Genomic DNA, 17,582 nt, shown 5'->3' on the forward strand with positions numbered 1-17,582 from the left:
CAAGTGTAGTTTGAGCTGCATGCAGACAGCATACGAACGAACAATTTCACATTCTTAATGCATGAACTTTATTAGGATAAAAAAAAAATAATTCGCTCCGGGATTGACCGGTTACCTGAGAGAAAGAAGGAAGAATTTAAATTTATAATTACAATTGCAGCTTTATAATGATGTAAACATCACCAGCGATTTATCCTGCATCTTAGGTATTTTAGACAGCATGTTCATTCACCAACGAATAATAAATTGCTTGAGAAATAATTCACTTTTACACAAGAAAACTGTTGCAGAAATGAGTATGACTCAATGTGTGCATTTATTAAAATGAAGAACCAGGCACAAGGGTTGTTTTTTTTCCCCACAATTTAATGTTTAACATAAAAAAGACAAACTCTTCCAGGTATGAAAAAATAAGACTGAAATCTCAAATCAAGTGCACTTTGACAAACATCAGTGTCTTTGTCAGCAGGAGAGGTTAGAGGTTAACATAAATCAAATATATATATAAATTAAACTTCATTGTAAGGCTTCAGGGCAGGGTGTTGGATCAGAAAAACAGAAAGATGAACTGTGTGCCGTGAGCTCTGAGCCAAAGCAATGAAACACCTTCAAGCTGAGCCTGGGGGACAAAGTATCAGGAAACGGATTCTTCTAAAATATCTAGTTCCTCCAGGAAGGTAAACAGATGCTTGGGATATAGGAATTGGGGGACAGGATTAGGGGAAAGTTATGGAGACTCTTGTGATTTTATCAGACCAGAAGAGCAAAAATGCTAACAAGCCACTGTGGCTCTAAACAAAGAACATACCGGCATGAAAATAGCAAGGAGCATCAGAACCAAACTACATCACTTCACCCATCCCAGTGGGTCCTGCTATCCCATGCCGGGCAATCCATTAGGCGGCCGACTAGGGCACCAACAAATTAGCCAGCCTATTTCACTTTGTCTCAGGGGCCAGAGGCGAGGTTTATCCATGTTGCAGCACGGGCTACCAACGGTAGTGCTGTTACCCGGCTTACGTCATTAATAATTCATTCATTATTAATCAATAATTAGCATCTGATTGCAGGAAAGTAGAGGGGCCTGATCCCTGACCTTTGCACCCCTCCCTGTCCTACACAGACACAGGATGAAAGCTGCAGATTCATATTATTTTCTTCTGCCTGATTATTGTGTGGAGCGGTTGGTCAAGGGAACAGGCTTGCTTGTGCTGACTCAGCCCACGTTTCGCTAATGTTTATTTAATGATAGGGCAACGCCGAAGGACTGACTGCTTCTGGGCAGTGGGGCTGGTTGTGCAAGAAATGCCCCAGAGCTGCGGGGGCTCAGCGCAGAACAGGGAGGCGTAAACGGCGCTAATCTGACTGCTACATTAATCACACAGAGGTGGAGCACGTGAGATGCCGTTCCTGGTATTTATGAGGGTATGTGTGTGTGTGTGTGTGTGTGTGTAGGCAGATTTTGATGCGCACAGCAAAGATATACAGATGCAAAACAAGAGATAATCCAATCCATCTGCAATATTCCTTGCAGACAACCACAGGAAAAGCAATACAATGCTTTCAGCAAGTGCTACATATCACGTTACAAAGAGACTATAACAAGTGAACAGGGGAGGCTAATATTTTGACAGTCTGGCATGAACATTTACCATGATTACAAAGATGTTCTGGGTGTGAGCATGCAAAGAGAATAACAGGAATACTCTTCTGTCAAAATGATGGAGTACACGCAGAACCGTAGGAGCAGAACACGAGGAGAAATCATAGAAACCCGCTTGCCGTGGATGTATCGGGGCTGCGATCGTTCAGCGAGACGGGAAAGGAGCGACCTCGGTGGAGCGGCGCAAACGTCTCGTCGGCGTAGCCGCCCGCTGGCTTCAGCGGGGCTCGCCATCTGACACACGGCAACGTCCAAGGGCAAACGCCTTCATGCGTGACGCGAAGCCAAAGGAGAACGAAGGAGAACAGAAACAAGCGGAAGCTGCTCGACAGAAGGGGGCGGTATTGCCTTCACCCATCGGCGGGGGATCATTGCAAAGGGTCAACGAACATTTATGAAAGTTGACTTTAAATGCACACAACACAGTAGGTTTGTCCTATTAAACTTAAACTAATCAGTCATTCGAAACCTCAGGCCAAAATCAGCACACTGATTCTGCAATTCAAGGCAGGACGCTTAAGGAATGATTTTCTGCTATATATTCAAATATAGCTTAGGGTTCTCCAGACAAACAGAAGTTTCCTCTACACCTTTCTGTCACTCAGCTGAATGTGCTGACTGCGGTGCTCAGGGCCAACAATGATGGAATGAATTCTGAATAACTTTCCTGGCTTCTTCAGGTGGCAAAAATCCTTTATTAAATACACGTTCTTGCTTTTCTAATAATGTTCGAAAGTTCATTAACTGAGTGGCAGGGTTTTCAGCCTTAGACACCTATATAATTTTGTATATATAATTTTATATATATAATCGAAGCAAATGTTAAGCTTATAAATAACCACCACCTCCCCCCCAGTCAGAGTACTTCTGCAAATGTTAGTGTTATAAATAGGTTCTCCCCACCCTCACAGCAGCACCAAATGGGACTGGGGTTGCTCACACTACAGCCCCCGGGACCCACCGAACAACCACATGACACCAAGCCGCGGCCCAAACCCACGGCCTCCGGATGACTGCTCGGGGACACCCCGCGGCACGCTGAGTCATCCTAAAGAGAAGATTCATTACTAAATGTCATGCAAGATAAGAATGGTGGCGGCCATTAGCGGCCCGTGTCCGGCGTGAGTGAAACGCCACGACGTCAGGGATGGGGTCCAGTGCAGAACAGGCCTGGGAAATTGCGTCTCTACAGAGAGATTTATAGCAGCGGATGCTTTTATCCACATTATGAGCCATCAATCAACCTTTCCCATGCATTCCTCCAGGAAAGACAGAGGTAAATGATGCCCGTTACTTGAATTTATATTCTAAAGTCTACATACTACTGATATATATAGAACACACTCAGGAAGAGGATACAGAGGAATAGCGGAAACACCTGGACCTTTAGCATATTGATTAAATAGTCACTCTGTGAAGCACGTTTTAGTATTGGTGTTAGTGTAAATCAACACAAAAATGAATTAAAAATACTGAAGAGCATTCATATATATCAACGTTATATTTGTGTAGATATCTAATGAAGTCTTGGCTCCCTGTTGGCTCCTTCACTTTAGCAAAACCCCCTCCGGTGGATATGAAAATGCCCCCAGGCTTCGATCAGAGCTGAAATCACATCTGACAACCGAGATGGGCAAAGCTGGCCAATCTCCAAGCAGCTTGGCGCCGGGCATCCAGTCCGAGCCGAGCACGTGCCAGCGGATGTCAGCCGGCACTCCGCTCTCCTCCAACGCCGTGGTCATCCGCACGGCGGAAAGGTCTGCGATCCCCTCGTCGAGGCAGGGTGGATGAAAAACATAAAGCGAGCTGAGAACATCCAAATGGGGCCATCCGGACACAGACACTGTCACCTATCAGCCGATGGCACGTGTCCGTTTCGTTTAAGTCAGACACTTGCGCTCCAAGCCACGAGCACCTACTAGACGTATGGTGTTAGGTCAAAGGTCTCTGCTAAAACCATGGCGGCTAGCTTGATATGCATAGAAACGTCCCTTACAAAAAGCCTCAGGACTCAACTTCAGCAGCTGGCAGTATGGTATGGCAGGCCGGGTACGCAGTGCGATGGCGAGTAAGACACCTGACAGTCATAAGGCAAGGACTCAGCGGAAGTGGGGGACAAGTGTTCCATCATTTGGGGCCGGTCACGTCCAGTGGCGGCCGATGGGCCCTGACGGATGGCAGTGACTGGCAGCCGACCGCGAGTCCGGCACTGCCGCGAGTCACAGCACTGTAGATACGTTATATCTTAAGGGCGGTTGCGCTGGGGGGGAGGAGGGGGAGGGTGCACCAGGAAACTGCTGCATAAAATTGCATTAAACATGGAGCTGGGCGCACTGGGTAAGAGTGGGTCACCAAGGCTGCATCAAAGCCGGGCGCTTCGTGCTGCCAGCAGGAGACTGCGGCTTTTCCCCGCATGCGACACCCGGAGGCTACCAGAAGGTTCCTGAAGGACTGACACTGCAAAGCAGCAGCAGCCAGGAAACCCTCTTCAAAGCAAGCTTAAGACCTCAACCGGAAGAAGTGTGGGGGGGGGGGGTGTTCTCTGTGATTTGGGGGGGCAGGCTGGAGCGAGACAGAGGGAGTCCAGCTGACCTTCCAGGTGGAATGCGATTGGCTGTGAGTATAGGGGCTGATTCTGCAGTCACATGCAACCACACAAGGGGCAGTAAGATAAGGGGAGGGGGGTGTAAAATCTCATCCGGGGGGGGGGGGACCCAAAACCATGGCAGTTAAGGGAAAGCACTCTTTCAGCCTTTAAACCACAAGCTTCTCATGCTTTCAAATAAAAGACCCATGTATAATGTGTCCCTTGTCAAAATTTGAAAAAAATTCTGCTCAGTTAACATTTTTTGAACAGTGGGCAAAAAAATTTTAGTCACAGGGAGCTTTTTCTACCCTGAAATGACCTGAAAGATCCTTGGAGGATGCTTGTGACTCAGTATGAGGTGGAGATTCCTCGATGGCACAGACCTGGCAAAATCAGGGCGAAAAATGGCTCAGCTCTTTAGTATAACAGGGTCACTGCAGGTCAGTGGCAGCTAACTCTCTTCTGAGAGATTTCAGACAGGTCAGTGGCAGCTAACTCTCTTCTGAGAGAGATTTCAGACAGGTCAGTGGCAGCTAACTCTCTTCTGAGAGAGATTTCAGACAGGTCAGTGGCAGCTAACTCTCTTCTGAGAGAGATTTCAGACAGGTCAGTGGACATTGTACAGACGGCATTTATTTATTTATTTTGGAAATGAGCTTTGACATCATAACCATCTGTTAAAAGATGGGACAAGGTAGCCTGGTTATCTGTGGCAGTGGGCAACTCTAAAGTTATTGTGCTATTCTTCGATGATTGCATTGACATAAATACACCATTTCTACTATATGGCTGGACTGGTCTCTAATCTCATGCACGAAAGACTCTGAAATAAACAAGCTTTAAGGAATACTGTCAACTGCTAGCTGCGGCAATCACGCCAGCCAGTTAGCAAACACCCACATCGGATCCTATGTTAATACAGCAAGTTCTGGGAAATTAGTGCTGGTTTGCGAGGAGTGTGGCACTCTCACAGAGATGGCTGGGAGGCAAAGCTTTCCAAAAGACAAGCCATTTGAAGCTCCAGATGGATTTTCCAGCAAAAGGTGTTTCTGAGATATCCGTTCATCTCACACAAAAAACTGGCAACTCTACACTTGGATTTATATATTTATATATAAATTATATAATATTATAATATATGTGTGTGCGTGTGTGTGTGTGTGTGTCTGTAATGCCTAGACGCCTTAAAAAGGAGCAGGAAACCAACAGGAGGCCTTCAAAGCCTGGCAGTGGGACACCTTGTGGACACAGGAACGAGGGGGATGGGCAGGCTGCGGGCGCATGCACCGAGAGCTTCCCTCATTGGCTCCCCGCTGTTCGCATGGGCGGGGCTTCCTCTTGACAGGCCAGCAGGTGAAGTGAAGGGAAAGGGGGGGACGGGGATGAAAGAAGGTGCTGTCATGGTGATTGGTGGGTATGGGTATGCCACGTAGATGACTGGGGGTGCACTGGCCTGGCTAGGGGCTGGGATGTGACCCCCCCGCGGGAGGCAAAGTACGAGAGATGGGGGGGCTCTCATTTAGTCTTTAACTTGCCCTCTCGGCCAAGGTGCTCGTTCAGTTGGCACAGCTGCCTCAGGAAGCCGTCATTGGGGCCGATTTCCCGCTTCTGCCGCACCAACGAGAGTGCGGTGCGAACGTCCATCTTGTGGCGCAGCATGAGGTAGGCGATGACCAGCGTGGGCGAGCGGCTGTAGCCTTCCCTGCAGTGAACGTACACCTTCCCTGGTGGGAGAGAGATCCCAGCGAAGGATCAGCAAATCTGCCTAGGCAAGCAGCTCCGGAGCCAGCAGACGAAAATGTAGCCATGACCTCAATAACAGATGAGCAATGTCGACCGAGGTCGACACCCCCCCTCTGACACTTCACTGCCCCCCCTCCCCCTTTCCCACGCATTCATTATCGACCCCGTGCCAACCCCCGAGGAATTCCTCTCGCCAGGTCTTGTGCTGCTCCGCAGCGTACCCGAATCCTCATGTTTCTGGAGTCGAAGCCTTCAAAAGACCACACCCCCCTACAGCCGCCCGACTCCCGGACCCCCCAGGCGGTGACCCGCTATAACCAGGATGCTACCCCGCTGCCCTCCTTGGTAAGACCAATCCAAAAGCATGTTTGTTTCAGTGCTGATTTACTACCCCGGACTCCTACTGCCAGAAGGCCGGGAATTAAGACGCTCCATAATTGCTTTTTTGTGTCAACGATGGGCATAAAATCCATGCAGATAAATAGCCAGGTCCAGGCTTGTGTCTGCACCAATTAATGGCATCGTTCTCTGACTCTGATTGGATGTAAATTCCAGAGTGGGCACCCAGAGCCATCTCGCCACTCCGAAAGTGAATCTCCCCCTCCACTGTACAGAGAGGAATGCTTCCAGTGAACCCGCAGTGAGTCTGTATATAAGATGATCCTGCAGATGCTGTTCCTCCTCTTGAAGCATTGCACCCATTTCTCCTACAAAGGCTGAAGCCAGGATCGTAGGAGGTGCAGGCTATGCCTGAAGGCCTCTTTGTTCCGCTATAAATCACACCCAATTTTTTAAAATGATAAACAATCTGGACAGACTCTGCTGGAAAATGGGCTACTCTGCCTCCTTACTTTTCGCAAAAAAAAAACTGGCCGATCGTGTCTTGCGAAAACTTCATAAGCAAACTGACAAAGACTTTGTTTTGGTTTGTGGAGGTGACCCAGCCTGTTGCCCCCACTCCCCCCCCCCCCCCGAACGACAATGCCAGAGTGACGACGTCTGGGTTTATGAAGCAGTAGCATGTGCTTAACGCTTCAGCAGTAATGTTTCTTTATTCTCAGCACCGTATCAGGTGTAGCCTCCCTGGACAGACCCCTGCCCCTGGAAGGCCTACTGCAGCGTGGAGAGCCAGGCTTACCCTTCCCGTCCTTGTAGGCCAGAGCCTTGTCGATGAAGTCCGCACCCTCCTCGAAGAAGGCGCTGAGGTCGAAGTGCTCCGTGTCGTTGGCCTTCATGCCGTGGTAGACGATGCCGGTGCCGGCGTAGAACTCGGCGCTAGTGTTCACGTGCATGAAGGAGTTGCCCTCAGCCGCATTGAGGATGTGCGTCACTCCCAACCGCCGCAGTCTCATCGAATTCTGAGCCACGAACCTACAGGAGGGCAGAGAGAAACCACTAAGCGCAGTCCGCAGGGAAGGAGAGCGAGTAGCAGCCTTCGCACAGGAAAGCCAGGACCAGAGAGGGACCAGGAGAGGTACTGCGTGCACATTCCTGGGGACAGTACTCAGCTTTAACCTGGGAAGACAAAGGCTATTAGACAGCTGAAAAAAATGGACACTAGCAGACAAAAGTTTTTGCACACACTGAGATTTTCTATACTTGCGTGAGACTCACTTAACAAAAAATACACACAATATTCTTTGCTAACAAATAAATTTACAGTATGTTCACCTTTTGAGTACCTTTATTAGCAAGAAAATATCATCTCTAGCAGTCATAACAGCAGAGAAAATTCAAGACATTCTTTCCACAATGGACATTAAATACTGTCCTGTTTCATGGGATGAAACAGTTAACTAGTGGATTTAAAGTTAAAGGGCAGCCTAGAATTAGACTATGCCATCATCATACAACCAGTTAATAGGATGTCAGACAGGCAGTGTTAAATACTCTTTCCATGTTATAAAGGAAACTTGTTTTATTTGACTATTTTCATTTATAGTTGTTCACTCAACTTTCCAGTGCTTAACAAGAATAAAAAAAAATCTGCAGTTTATGAAATAAATTGAAAAGTGGTAAAAACCTTGGTGTGGAAATGCTTTGGACTGGCAATGTAACTGGCTGTCATCAGGGCTGAGTGTAGGTCAGCAGGGTATTGGTCTGCGCCCATAACCAGAAGGCTGTTGATTCAAATCCCAGCATCAACCAAGTAATCGAATCACTGTATCACAGCCTTCAACCCCAAGTGCTCCAAGGACTGTCTGACCCGATCCTGGAAGCTACCGGCATGAGGCAGGGAACAACCCAGGATGGGGTGCCAACCCATTGCAGGGCGCACTCACACACTCACACACTCACACACTATTCACACCTACGGATATTTTGGCAACTCCAATTCAAAGAGGATTCCAGAGGAAACCCCTCAGGGAGGAAATGCAAACTCCACACAAGTAGAGCCAAGTCTAGCATCCATACTAGCCACTGCACCACTGCATCACTGCACCACTGCACCACCCCCATTTGGGAGCCACTTATCAAATAATTTTAATCTCACAACTACTTACAAAACAAGTTTTACTGGACAGCCAGTCCCATGTGATTTACTGCTTTATATAGTAAATCTTCCAACACACGCCATTCCTCAACTCCCTTAAATCTAACAGAGCATTTTATACCAATACTAATAAAATAAGAACCATGATACGTTCAGCTGTTTCATTCAATTGTTATGTTGAAGCGTCACATTTAAATTTTACACTAGTGGCCAAAATTGTGGAAACACCTGGAATTTTTGGCATTACGCTTTAAAAATTAGTAAACAGATATCGGCGGTAATGTTTATAAACAATCAAAGAATGTTACAAATATCATACATTGGACAATTAAATAAGTAACTGGAGCAACATTTGAATTAAATTCTGCAATCTCTAAAAACTGGAAGTGCTTCCACAATTTTGGCCACTAGTGTATCTTGACTGTTATATTCGATTATGTCAAACCATTTTGCTCAACAGTTGTGTTAAACCATAATGAAAAAGTCCACTATGCTAAATATACTCCACCCCAGAGACAACTATTTTTAACCAGTCAGATTTAATTTGCAAGTTACATATATATTTAATTTCTGATATAGCTGATATATCTTCCATAATGACTATAGGGACAGTGAGCGTTGGGCCTATTGCAGGAAGAGCAAAGTCCAAGGCTTGGGACATCATAGATGGGAGAAAAGTTCAGCGAAGGCCACACACTCAAACACTACGTGAAGTTTACAGACACTAGGTGTTTCTCAACATCAAGAATGCAAAGATCGTACTTGTAGTCTTGGCAAGACCGGTCTTGCTAACTTGCCTCCCAAGAACGAACTTGGGGGCACAAAGAATCATGGGACTGATCTTGTTGCAACCAATGTGTCCTTTGATTATTTGGGGTGGGGCAAGAACGACATCTGGAGATTTTTACCATCCTCTGTACCTCTGTTCATAGTATTGGAACTGGTCTTTGGCAAAGGCAGATGACGTAAAACGGGTACAAGTATGGTCAAGTATGCGTGCTGAGAAATACCCATGGTGTTTCAGGGCTGGGCAAGAAAAAACATATACAGGAGACAGAAATAACAGAGGTGGCACTGAGACGTCCAGCCCGGGAGTAACAGTGCTGCCCACTGAGCCTCCTCTCCATCCTGCTTTTGACACTGAGAACTTTGTCTTCAATAATTACTTAAGGCAGGTTCAGCACCTGACACACAAGATATTTACACCTTTGGCAGGTCTCTCATGCTTCGAAAATGATGCCGATCCAGAAGCTTCTTACAGGAAGACATCTGAATAAGGGCCTGGGATAAATCAGAGCGAGGCGTGGGAGTAGTCCGAGGTGACAATTTATAGAAGCACATTCCTAATTGACATCACATTCTCGCTAGATGTTAAAGCTGGAATGTCACGTGGAAACAATATGAGCATTTCTTTAAATTCACACTAATCCTGCTCCCCCCTCAGCCTGTCTGCCTGGGCATTGAGCTTGACGGGAATAAATCTCTGAGCCACTTTTAGACAGCAGAGATGTCTGTCTAAGCTGGCAGCCCTGGGGGAACAGCAGAGCGTTCCAGACTTGCAGGGGCGCAGAGGGGAATTTGGCCGCCGCCCAGCGGCATTCAGACGCCCGGACACAGCCTCCTAGTTAAGTACAGCCCGGACACAGCAGCGGCCCTCAGTCTCCCAGAATGCACTTGTCCCATCCTGCCCCGCCCACTTCTGTCCTCATCACCCCCTCTGCCCACCTTAAGAACATAAGAACATAAGAACTATACAAACGAGAGGAGGCCATTCGGCCCATCGAGCTCGCTTGGGGAGAACTTAACTAATAGCTCAGAGTTGTTAAAATCTTATCTAGCTCTGATTTAAAGGAACCCAAGGATTCAGCTTGCACTACGTTATCAGGAAGACTATTCCATACTCTGACTACATGCTGTGTAAAGAAGTGCTTCCTTAAATCCAGTTTGAATTGTTCTCCCGCTAATTTCCACCTATGGCCACGAGTTCTTGTATTTGAACTAATGCTGAAGTAACTATTCGGTTGAACAGCATCCAAACCTGTTAGAATCTTATAGACCTGGATCATGTCCCCCCTCAGTCTCCTTTGCTTGAGGCTGAACAGATTTAGCTCAAATAACCTTTCCTCGTATGACATTCCTCTAAGACCAGGAATCATTCTTGTGGCCCTACGCTGCACCTTTTCTAAGGCCGCTATGTCCTTTTTAAGATATGGTGACCAAACCTGTACACAATATTCTAGGTGAGGTCTCACCAAGGAATTGTATAATCTTAGCATTACCTCCCTTGACTTAAACTCCACACACCTGGAGATGTACCCCAACATCCTATTGGCCTTTTTTATTGCTTCCCCACACTGGCGAGAATGAGACATGGAAGCATCAACATACACACCAAGGTCTTTCTCATAATCAGCTACCTTTATTTCAGTAGGTCCCATAAAATACCTGTACTTTATATTTCTGCTCCCTACCTTCTTCCTCATCACCCCCTCTGCCCACCCTTCGTTGACGGACATGCGGATTCCACGGAAATCAGGACAGCCGAGAGCACTCTCAGCAAGACCTCGCTCATTCCTGTGGCTGTGAATCAAATGGTGCTGAGGGGCGGTGCACGACCCTGTAGGTTAGGCCTCGGTGCCCGTGATCAGCGGGCTGTTGGTTCAAATCCCGTGGCCTGCAGAGTGATGTCACCATTGGCCCCTTGAGTAAGGCTCTCCAAGGACTTGCTGACCCTACTTTCTCAATTGTATCTCGCTTTGTATAAAAGCATCTGCTGAATACATGTGAATAAGCTAAAAATTCTGTGCAAAAAAGCCCGGCTGTGGATGGAAGCCGCAAGAGCTTCCTGCTTCAGTGTGATGCTTCACACTGTGGTTGAGGTGTCTGCATCAGCACTGCCCCTCACCTGGTGAGGAAGGAAGACCCCTGCCTGCATCTCAGCAGCCCCTCCCCTGGTGCCATATGCGCACCCAGTGTCAATCTTTGAAGCTGCTGAAATGGATAAAACTCTGCTGGAGCTTCAGAGGCCTGGACTTTGGAGATGAGAGAGGTGGCCCAATAGGACATCAGTCATATTTCTTCCCCAGAGCCCCAACGCAGGCTTGTGGAACAACCTCTGTGTCGGCAGAGCCCCGACATGCCATGCATTACCTGGCCATAAATAATGCATTAAAGTTCCTAACAAAGAGAGTAGGATACAGAGGAAGAGCGCTGTCGATGCGGTTACACCCTGCAGTGACTCGTCTTCCAGCGCGCTGTCATGTGAGACCTGATCTGTAACACATCAGAGAACCAGCCACTTTGCGTGTGCATGCTCCTCTGCGAAATGCCACGTGTTACTGGAAGGAAGCAGCTCTGTGATTATTTATTAAAGAGCGTTTGTTCCATTACTGTGCCCCGGGACACAAACACTCACAGAAGGCACCCCGCCACGTAACAAGCCAGCAGAGTCGGCATAAAATTCTGCCAGAGGCTAAAATTAGCAAGCCAAAAAAAAAAAACAAATACCTTTCCCAAAGGCAAATGTTTGTACTTGTGGCTAGTCTTTTAGACTATAAAAGGTGTGCAGTGTTTCGGGAAATTAAGCTTATTTAACACCAGATTAAGAAAAGGGAGACAAGAAGGAGAGTGTGATCGGGAGTGAGACGTCAGGGTGGCAGAGACAGCTCAGCGCACTTTCAAATAAAGCAGGATTAGAGCGAAACACATCAGTAATGAGCTATTTAACTGTAATTAAAGAAATTGACAGGCTAACAGTAATCTAACACTATTGTGTTGCTTGTAATCAGCTCCATTTTTTGGAGGAAGTTTCTCTTTTTATTTGTAACCATCTTTTTAATATTAGCCCATGACTTAGTTAATTACCTGGAGCTGAGAGGGAGCCAAAAACGTGGACTGCTTGGGAGGGAGCAAAAACATAGACTGTCTGGGAGGGAGCAAAAACATGGACTGTCTGGGAGGGAGCAAAAACATAGACTGTCTGGGAGGGAGCAAAAACATAGACTGTCTGGGAGGGAGCAAAAACATAGACTGTCTGGGGGTTACTAAGGATCAGGTTGGGAAACAACGACTTGGGCAGTGTTTCCCAATTTGGTCCTCGGGGATCCAGGGACAGTCCATGTTTTTGCTCCCTCCCAGTGCCAAGCAAAAATGTGGATTGTCTGATAGGGAGCACGGAGGGAGCAAAAACATGGACTTACTGTGGGCCCCCGAGGACCAATTTGGAAACACTGACTTAGAGCATTTCTTAAGCCATTTTTAAGGCTTTTCCATACCGCTTACTCAGCATAGGGTTTTGGTGTACACAGGGTACAAAACAGGGGACACCTTGGATGGGATGCTAGTCCATCACGAGACACAAACCCACACAAAATGTGAGTCATTTAGAGATTCTAACTGACCTGACTGCATTCCTTTGGTGTACCCTGACCCCCACAAACCTGGGGGGGCAGGGACAGGAAGTCAAATCCACAACTCTGGAAGTGTGAGGTGACATTGCTGCCCAGGGCACCGCCACACTGCCCTACTGTAATTGATAAAGTGATGCATTTCTTGAATTGTGCAATTACTGTACTGTCAATAAAGCCCGATCATTTGATTACAGTCATTGAATAGTTAACTGCACATCCATAACAATTTCAAGGAAGAAAAAAAAACTCCACAAAAAAAACAACTCAAAAATCAGACCTGAACCGTACTGTCCAGCTCTGCTGTGATTTTGCTTAAAGGACATACAATACTCTCTGAGTGGATTCAATGGGGCAGAGCTGGGGGTGTACATCGGTTATATGAGCCTGTTGTGCTCTAAGCAGCTCCTCTCAGAAGGGAACGGGAAGAAAAGGTCCACACTGTGTGAATTCAGCGCTGTCTAACTCTTTTGGTCTAAAGATACTGACTGCGGTCAAAAGAAAAGACGGATTAGACGCATTAGGATGTCGATAACGTTTAAGGGGAGCGCGGACGGGTAAATGGGGACATGAAACATCCAGACGGACGTGGATTGCTTTCGTGCTGCGAGAGGTAAACGCTACTGGCGTGAACGGCACACGCTCCGCGGACCAGCGAGAGGCAGGTGGGGCAGCCTACACCCACATAAATCCATGCACATAAAGACAGATGGAGGCTGGCAAGGCGAAACAGAGAGGACGGTGGATGTTGTCGGAGATCCTGCACGGCGTCAGACAGATATACCGGGAACAGATAAATGATGGGACCAGAGAGGTAAAAACCTTGCAATTAACGGCGGAGGAGAGAGTTTGATATTGGGGGTGAGGGCTCAACTTAATAATTTAAGTAAAAAGGTCCCCGAGGTTCCTTTGTCTCTGCGTGTAAGCAATATCAATACTTGTGGGACTGAGAGACAGATGAACTCCATCCAGTTTGCCGAAACTGAATCGCCAAGCAGAAAAACGGAACGCGATACTTCTAAAGAACTTTTAAAGATTTGTATACACAATACATTACATAGGCCTGTGCAACAGTATGCTATATATTACATACGTGGTTGTTTAAACAATTTTACCAGAATGCGTGCATCGGATCATATCTTGATAACCTTAGAAGAGGTATTAGTTTATGAAATACATCGTGCATGAGTTACGGTACGGATCGGTTTTAACCGCCCACGCTCAGCGACTGACAACAAACTTGTTTCACCTGCCGGACAAAACGCGGCGGAAGGTCGCAGCCATCGATCTGAACGATTGATATGAAAATCTGAAAGGTCCGTCTGTCGCCTGAAATAAGCCCCGCTGCACGGCTTTCCTCTCCTGGCCTGATAGTGCGTTTCTCCGTCACTGGCCTTAATTACACAACCGAGTTTTCCCACACAATGCACTCTAATTGACGGGAAATGTCAACCTGTTCCATTCGTAAGGCGGCAGGAAAAAATAACAGCAAAACGAAAGCATTATAGCCTAATTATAACACCCAGATGGCACCACTGACAACAGGAGGCTGTCATTCTCTATGATAAAAATCGAAAAATCCGATGTTACATCATATTTTGAAAAAGTACATGATGATAAATCACAAATGTATTAATGCCAAGTATATAATTTACATTGCTATCAGTTCCAATAATACAATAATACATTCTTATATTTAAATTATAAACAGTAGACACAAAATAAACGGATTTCAATAAGCAATAATAATTAAAATTATAAAAACGTTTAATTGTGGTGCCAGCTTTTAAAAAATTTACAGACAGTACTGAAAAATGTAAATACGAGCAAACACAGACTAATCAAACTTAGCCTACTGCTCATTTATCCAAACCCTCGAAACACAATTTCAAAACAGATTTAATATTTTCATTTACATATCTTTAAATATCTGAGTAACTACATTACAGTTTTAGCGCGTTAATTAATCTTTTGCCGAAACGCTTTCGATTTGCAGGATCATTTACAATATTGTTTTCGAGATCAGAAGGGGTGGATAACGAACACCCCTAAATGTCGTCATTGAGCCTGATAGTAATGTGTTTCTGAGGACAATGGACTCATACCCGTGCCTGTCATCACGTACAATTGTTGTTCTATGGGGGGAATAAATTAGGGCGAAATATGCATATTATATTTAATAATAGGAATAACTCACGCGTTGCCTACGTAAATCCTGGGGAAGACCTCGTGAAAATGTTTCGTGGGGAGGCTGTAATATCCGTTGCCGTCTGACAGCAGCTCGTTGAGTTGCTGTACTGAGACCTCGTAGTTTGACACGCCGACTTCAGCTGGAGCCGGAGACTGAGCCGGTGCTGCCGTCTTGTGCGGGCTCTTCCTCATGCTTCCAGACGGTCGGTCCAGCTGGGTGGGGCGCAAGGGAGTCTGGCTATTGTGGGAGGAAGGACAGCATCCGATCCTGCCGCATCGCTGTCTCTGAGCCGATCCTTCTGTCGTGTGTATACAGTGTGCGGATCGCACAATCGCTCTCTGGGCAGACACACCTCCCTCCACCCCGCCCAGACGCGCCCCCAAGCAGACAGCCGCTCAAGATAGAAAACTGTCTGAGGACTATGAGGCGCCGCGTAGGACATAATTCATAGTGCGGCTCGCACACGTACAGGCGAACCGCACATGGTTTTTCTAAATCTCGGTAGATGCTTACTTACCATCTGTAGGACGTTCGGCAGAAAGGCTAGATGTTGCAGAAACACAGAGGATTTCTGTGCAGCTATATGTTACGTACACTGCCAATATATCAAAAACTGACTAAAGCGTTAAATAGCAAACATGGAAAAGTACTTAAGATCACTTCCCTCATGGTTTTTCTCATAGGGCTTTCTGATTTTCACTTATACTGATTTACACTCATCCATCCACCCATTTTCCATACCCACTTGTCCTGTGCAGGGTGGCTGGGGGTCCAGAGCCTATGTCACTGTTTCAGTATGGTGGTAAGCATATGGTGGGCATGGTGGGTTGTGTCAGGCAGCACTGCTGCCTGACACAGGGATGTCGGAGGGCATGGACACGCTGTCAGATTCAAGGAGACCAGCAGTTGACTGGGGCTCTTGAATACAGTACATAAAATTCTATTTAAAATCAGACAGGGAGGCCCAAGGTGATATTTTATCAGGGGTCTCAAGATTTCTAGAAATGCCCCTGTCCACACATCTGTAGGACTGAGGGTTTTATTGCACGTTCACTGTGAATTTGTGGAGTTCGCTCCCTCTGTTATACCCCTGTACTTTGGTTTCCTCCAAGACACACAGTTTGGCTAGTTGGTGTTGCTAAATTGCCAGTGGTGTGTGTTTCTTGTGATGGACTGGCAGCCCATCCAGCTTTACAGCAGCTCTGTGCTTCTGGGATTGGCTCCAGGTGACCTTGACCAGATGGATAACTGTCATGACCTGCCTCCGACAGCCCTGTCATGTTCCTGTTTGGCCACTATATGTCGCTGCTGGCCATCCTGTGCCCCAGCTGTTTCCCATCCTTTGTGATGGGTTAATTGTTATGGTTCACACCTGCCCCTCATTACTCCTCAATATCTGTGTATATATGCCCTCACCAGCCTCCCTAGCTTGGTCATTTATGTTTGTTGTAGTGTGGTTTCCACTTACTGTATCTGCACTTGTAAAAATAAAACATCCTTTTTGGTTACAACCAAATGCCTGCTCATGGATCGTCATTCCCTCCTGTTTTATACCATAGTATGTGCCTCGTGATTCTGAAGCAGATATACAGCAGTTGTTACTTGTTGAATGATGTAATTGACCATAAATGAAACAAGTTTAGCAGGTAGATTAACCCAAAAAGGTATTCTGGGCTGCTAAGGCCAAAGACAGGGAAATAAAATTTATTTTCATGGGATTTTTGCAACAATGTTTTTATAGTTTATTTTCTGTTATTAACATTTTTGGTATACTAGTAGATGCTGGTTACAACATGCAGATGAATGATTACAATATTTTGGGAGAAGTCGTTAAAACACCCATATCATGGAGTAAAATTTCCAAAGTATTATATCATTAAAGATAGGCAGCATGTGGGTGAGTGGGCCAAACCTCTGTGCCTGTGATTGGTCGCTGGTTCAAGCCCAGCCTCACGAGAACAGCCACATCTGTGGGCACTTGAGCGAGGCCCTTAAGCCCCAGATCCATGGGCGCCGCTGCAGGTGGCTGCCCTTTGCTGCCAAGCTTGCTCTCACCTACATGTGTGTCTGTGTGTCATTGAGCACAACAGGGGTAGGCGATAAGGGGAATTTCCCCACAGGGATCAATAAAGCATTATTGTTATTATTATTATCAATGATTATGATACCTTACCAGTGTAAGGTTTAATTGTCATCCATGTGACTTACAATACAAAGAATATATGCTCACCGTAGGCCCCTGTTTTTCATGCAAAGTCGGTGAGTCAGTCAGGCAGCAGTTTCTATTGGATTTTTGTGTGGCGTGCAGTGGTGTTGCTTTTGGAGGGCCGTAACAGATGAGCTAGACCTCAGATGACTTACACTGAAGGAGGCAAGGCTGCGTTTAGATCAGAGGATCCCCAAAGTCACTGCAGGCATCCATATAACACAAACACAGCTGGATTTATTTCTTTAAACACTGCCAGAACAACGGGATGCACATAATGCATGTATTTTTC

General features: G+C 46.4%; 1 protein-coding gene across 2 annotated transcripts; it reads right to left on the minus strand.

Annotated features, from left to right (window-relative positions):
* Positions 1-345: 345 nt before the first annotated feature.
* Positions 346-15,680, minus strand: dusp3a (dual specificity phosphatase 3a). Of its 2 annotated transcripts, XM_023814270.2 has the most exons (4): positions 15,602-15,680; positions 15,091-15,296; positions 7,132-7,364; positions 346-5,974 (listed from the first exon to the last, which is right to left on the minus strand). In XM_023814270.2, the coding sequence occupies exons 1-4, from the start codon at positions 15,602-15,604 to the stop codon at positions 5,766-5,768; spliced, it is 651 nt and encodes a 216-aa protein (XP_023670038.2). In that variant the 5' UTR covers positions 15,605-15,680; the 3' UTR covers positions 346-5,765. The 2 variants fall into 2 exon arrangements, with proteins under 2 accessions (XP_023670038.2, XP_072568580.1); XM_072712479.1 differs by lacking the exon at positions 15,602-15,680 and having other exon boundaries at positions 15,091-15,476.
* Between the last annotated feature and the right edge of the window lie 1,902 nt (positions 15,681-17,582).

Source organism: Paramormyrops kingsleyae, chromosome 5 (assembly GCF_048594095.1).
Source record: "Paramormyrops kingsleyae isolate MSU_618 chromosome 5, PKINGS_0.4, whole genome shotgun sequence".
Lineage (NCBI taxonomy): Eukaryota > Metazoa > Chordata > Actinopteri > Osteoglossiformes > Mormyridae > Paramormyrops > Paramormyrops kingsleyae.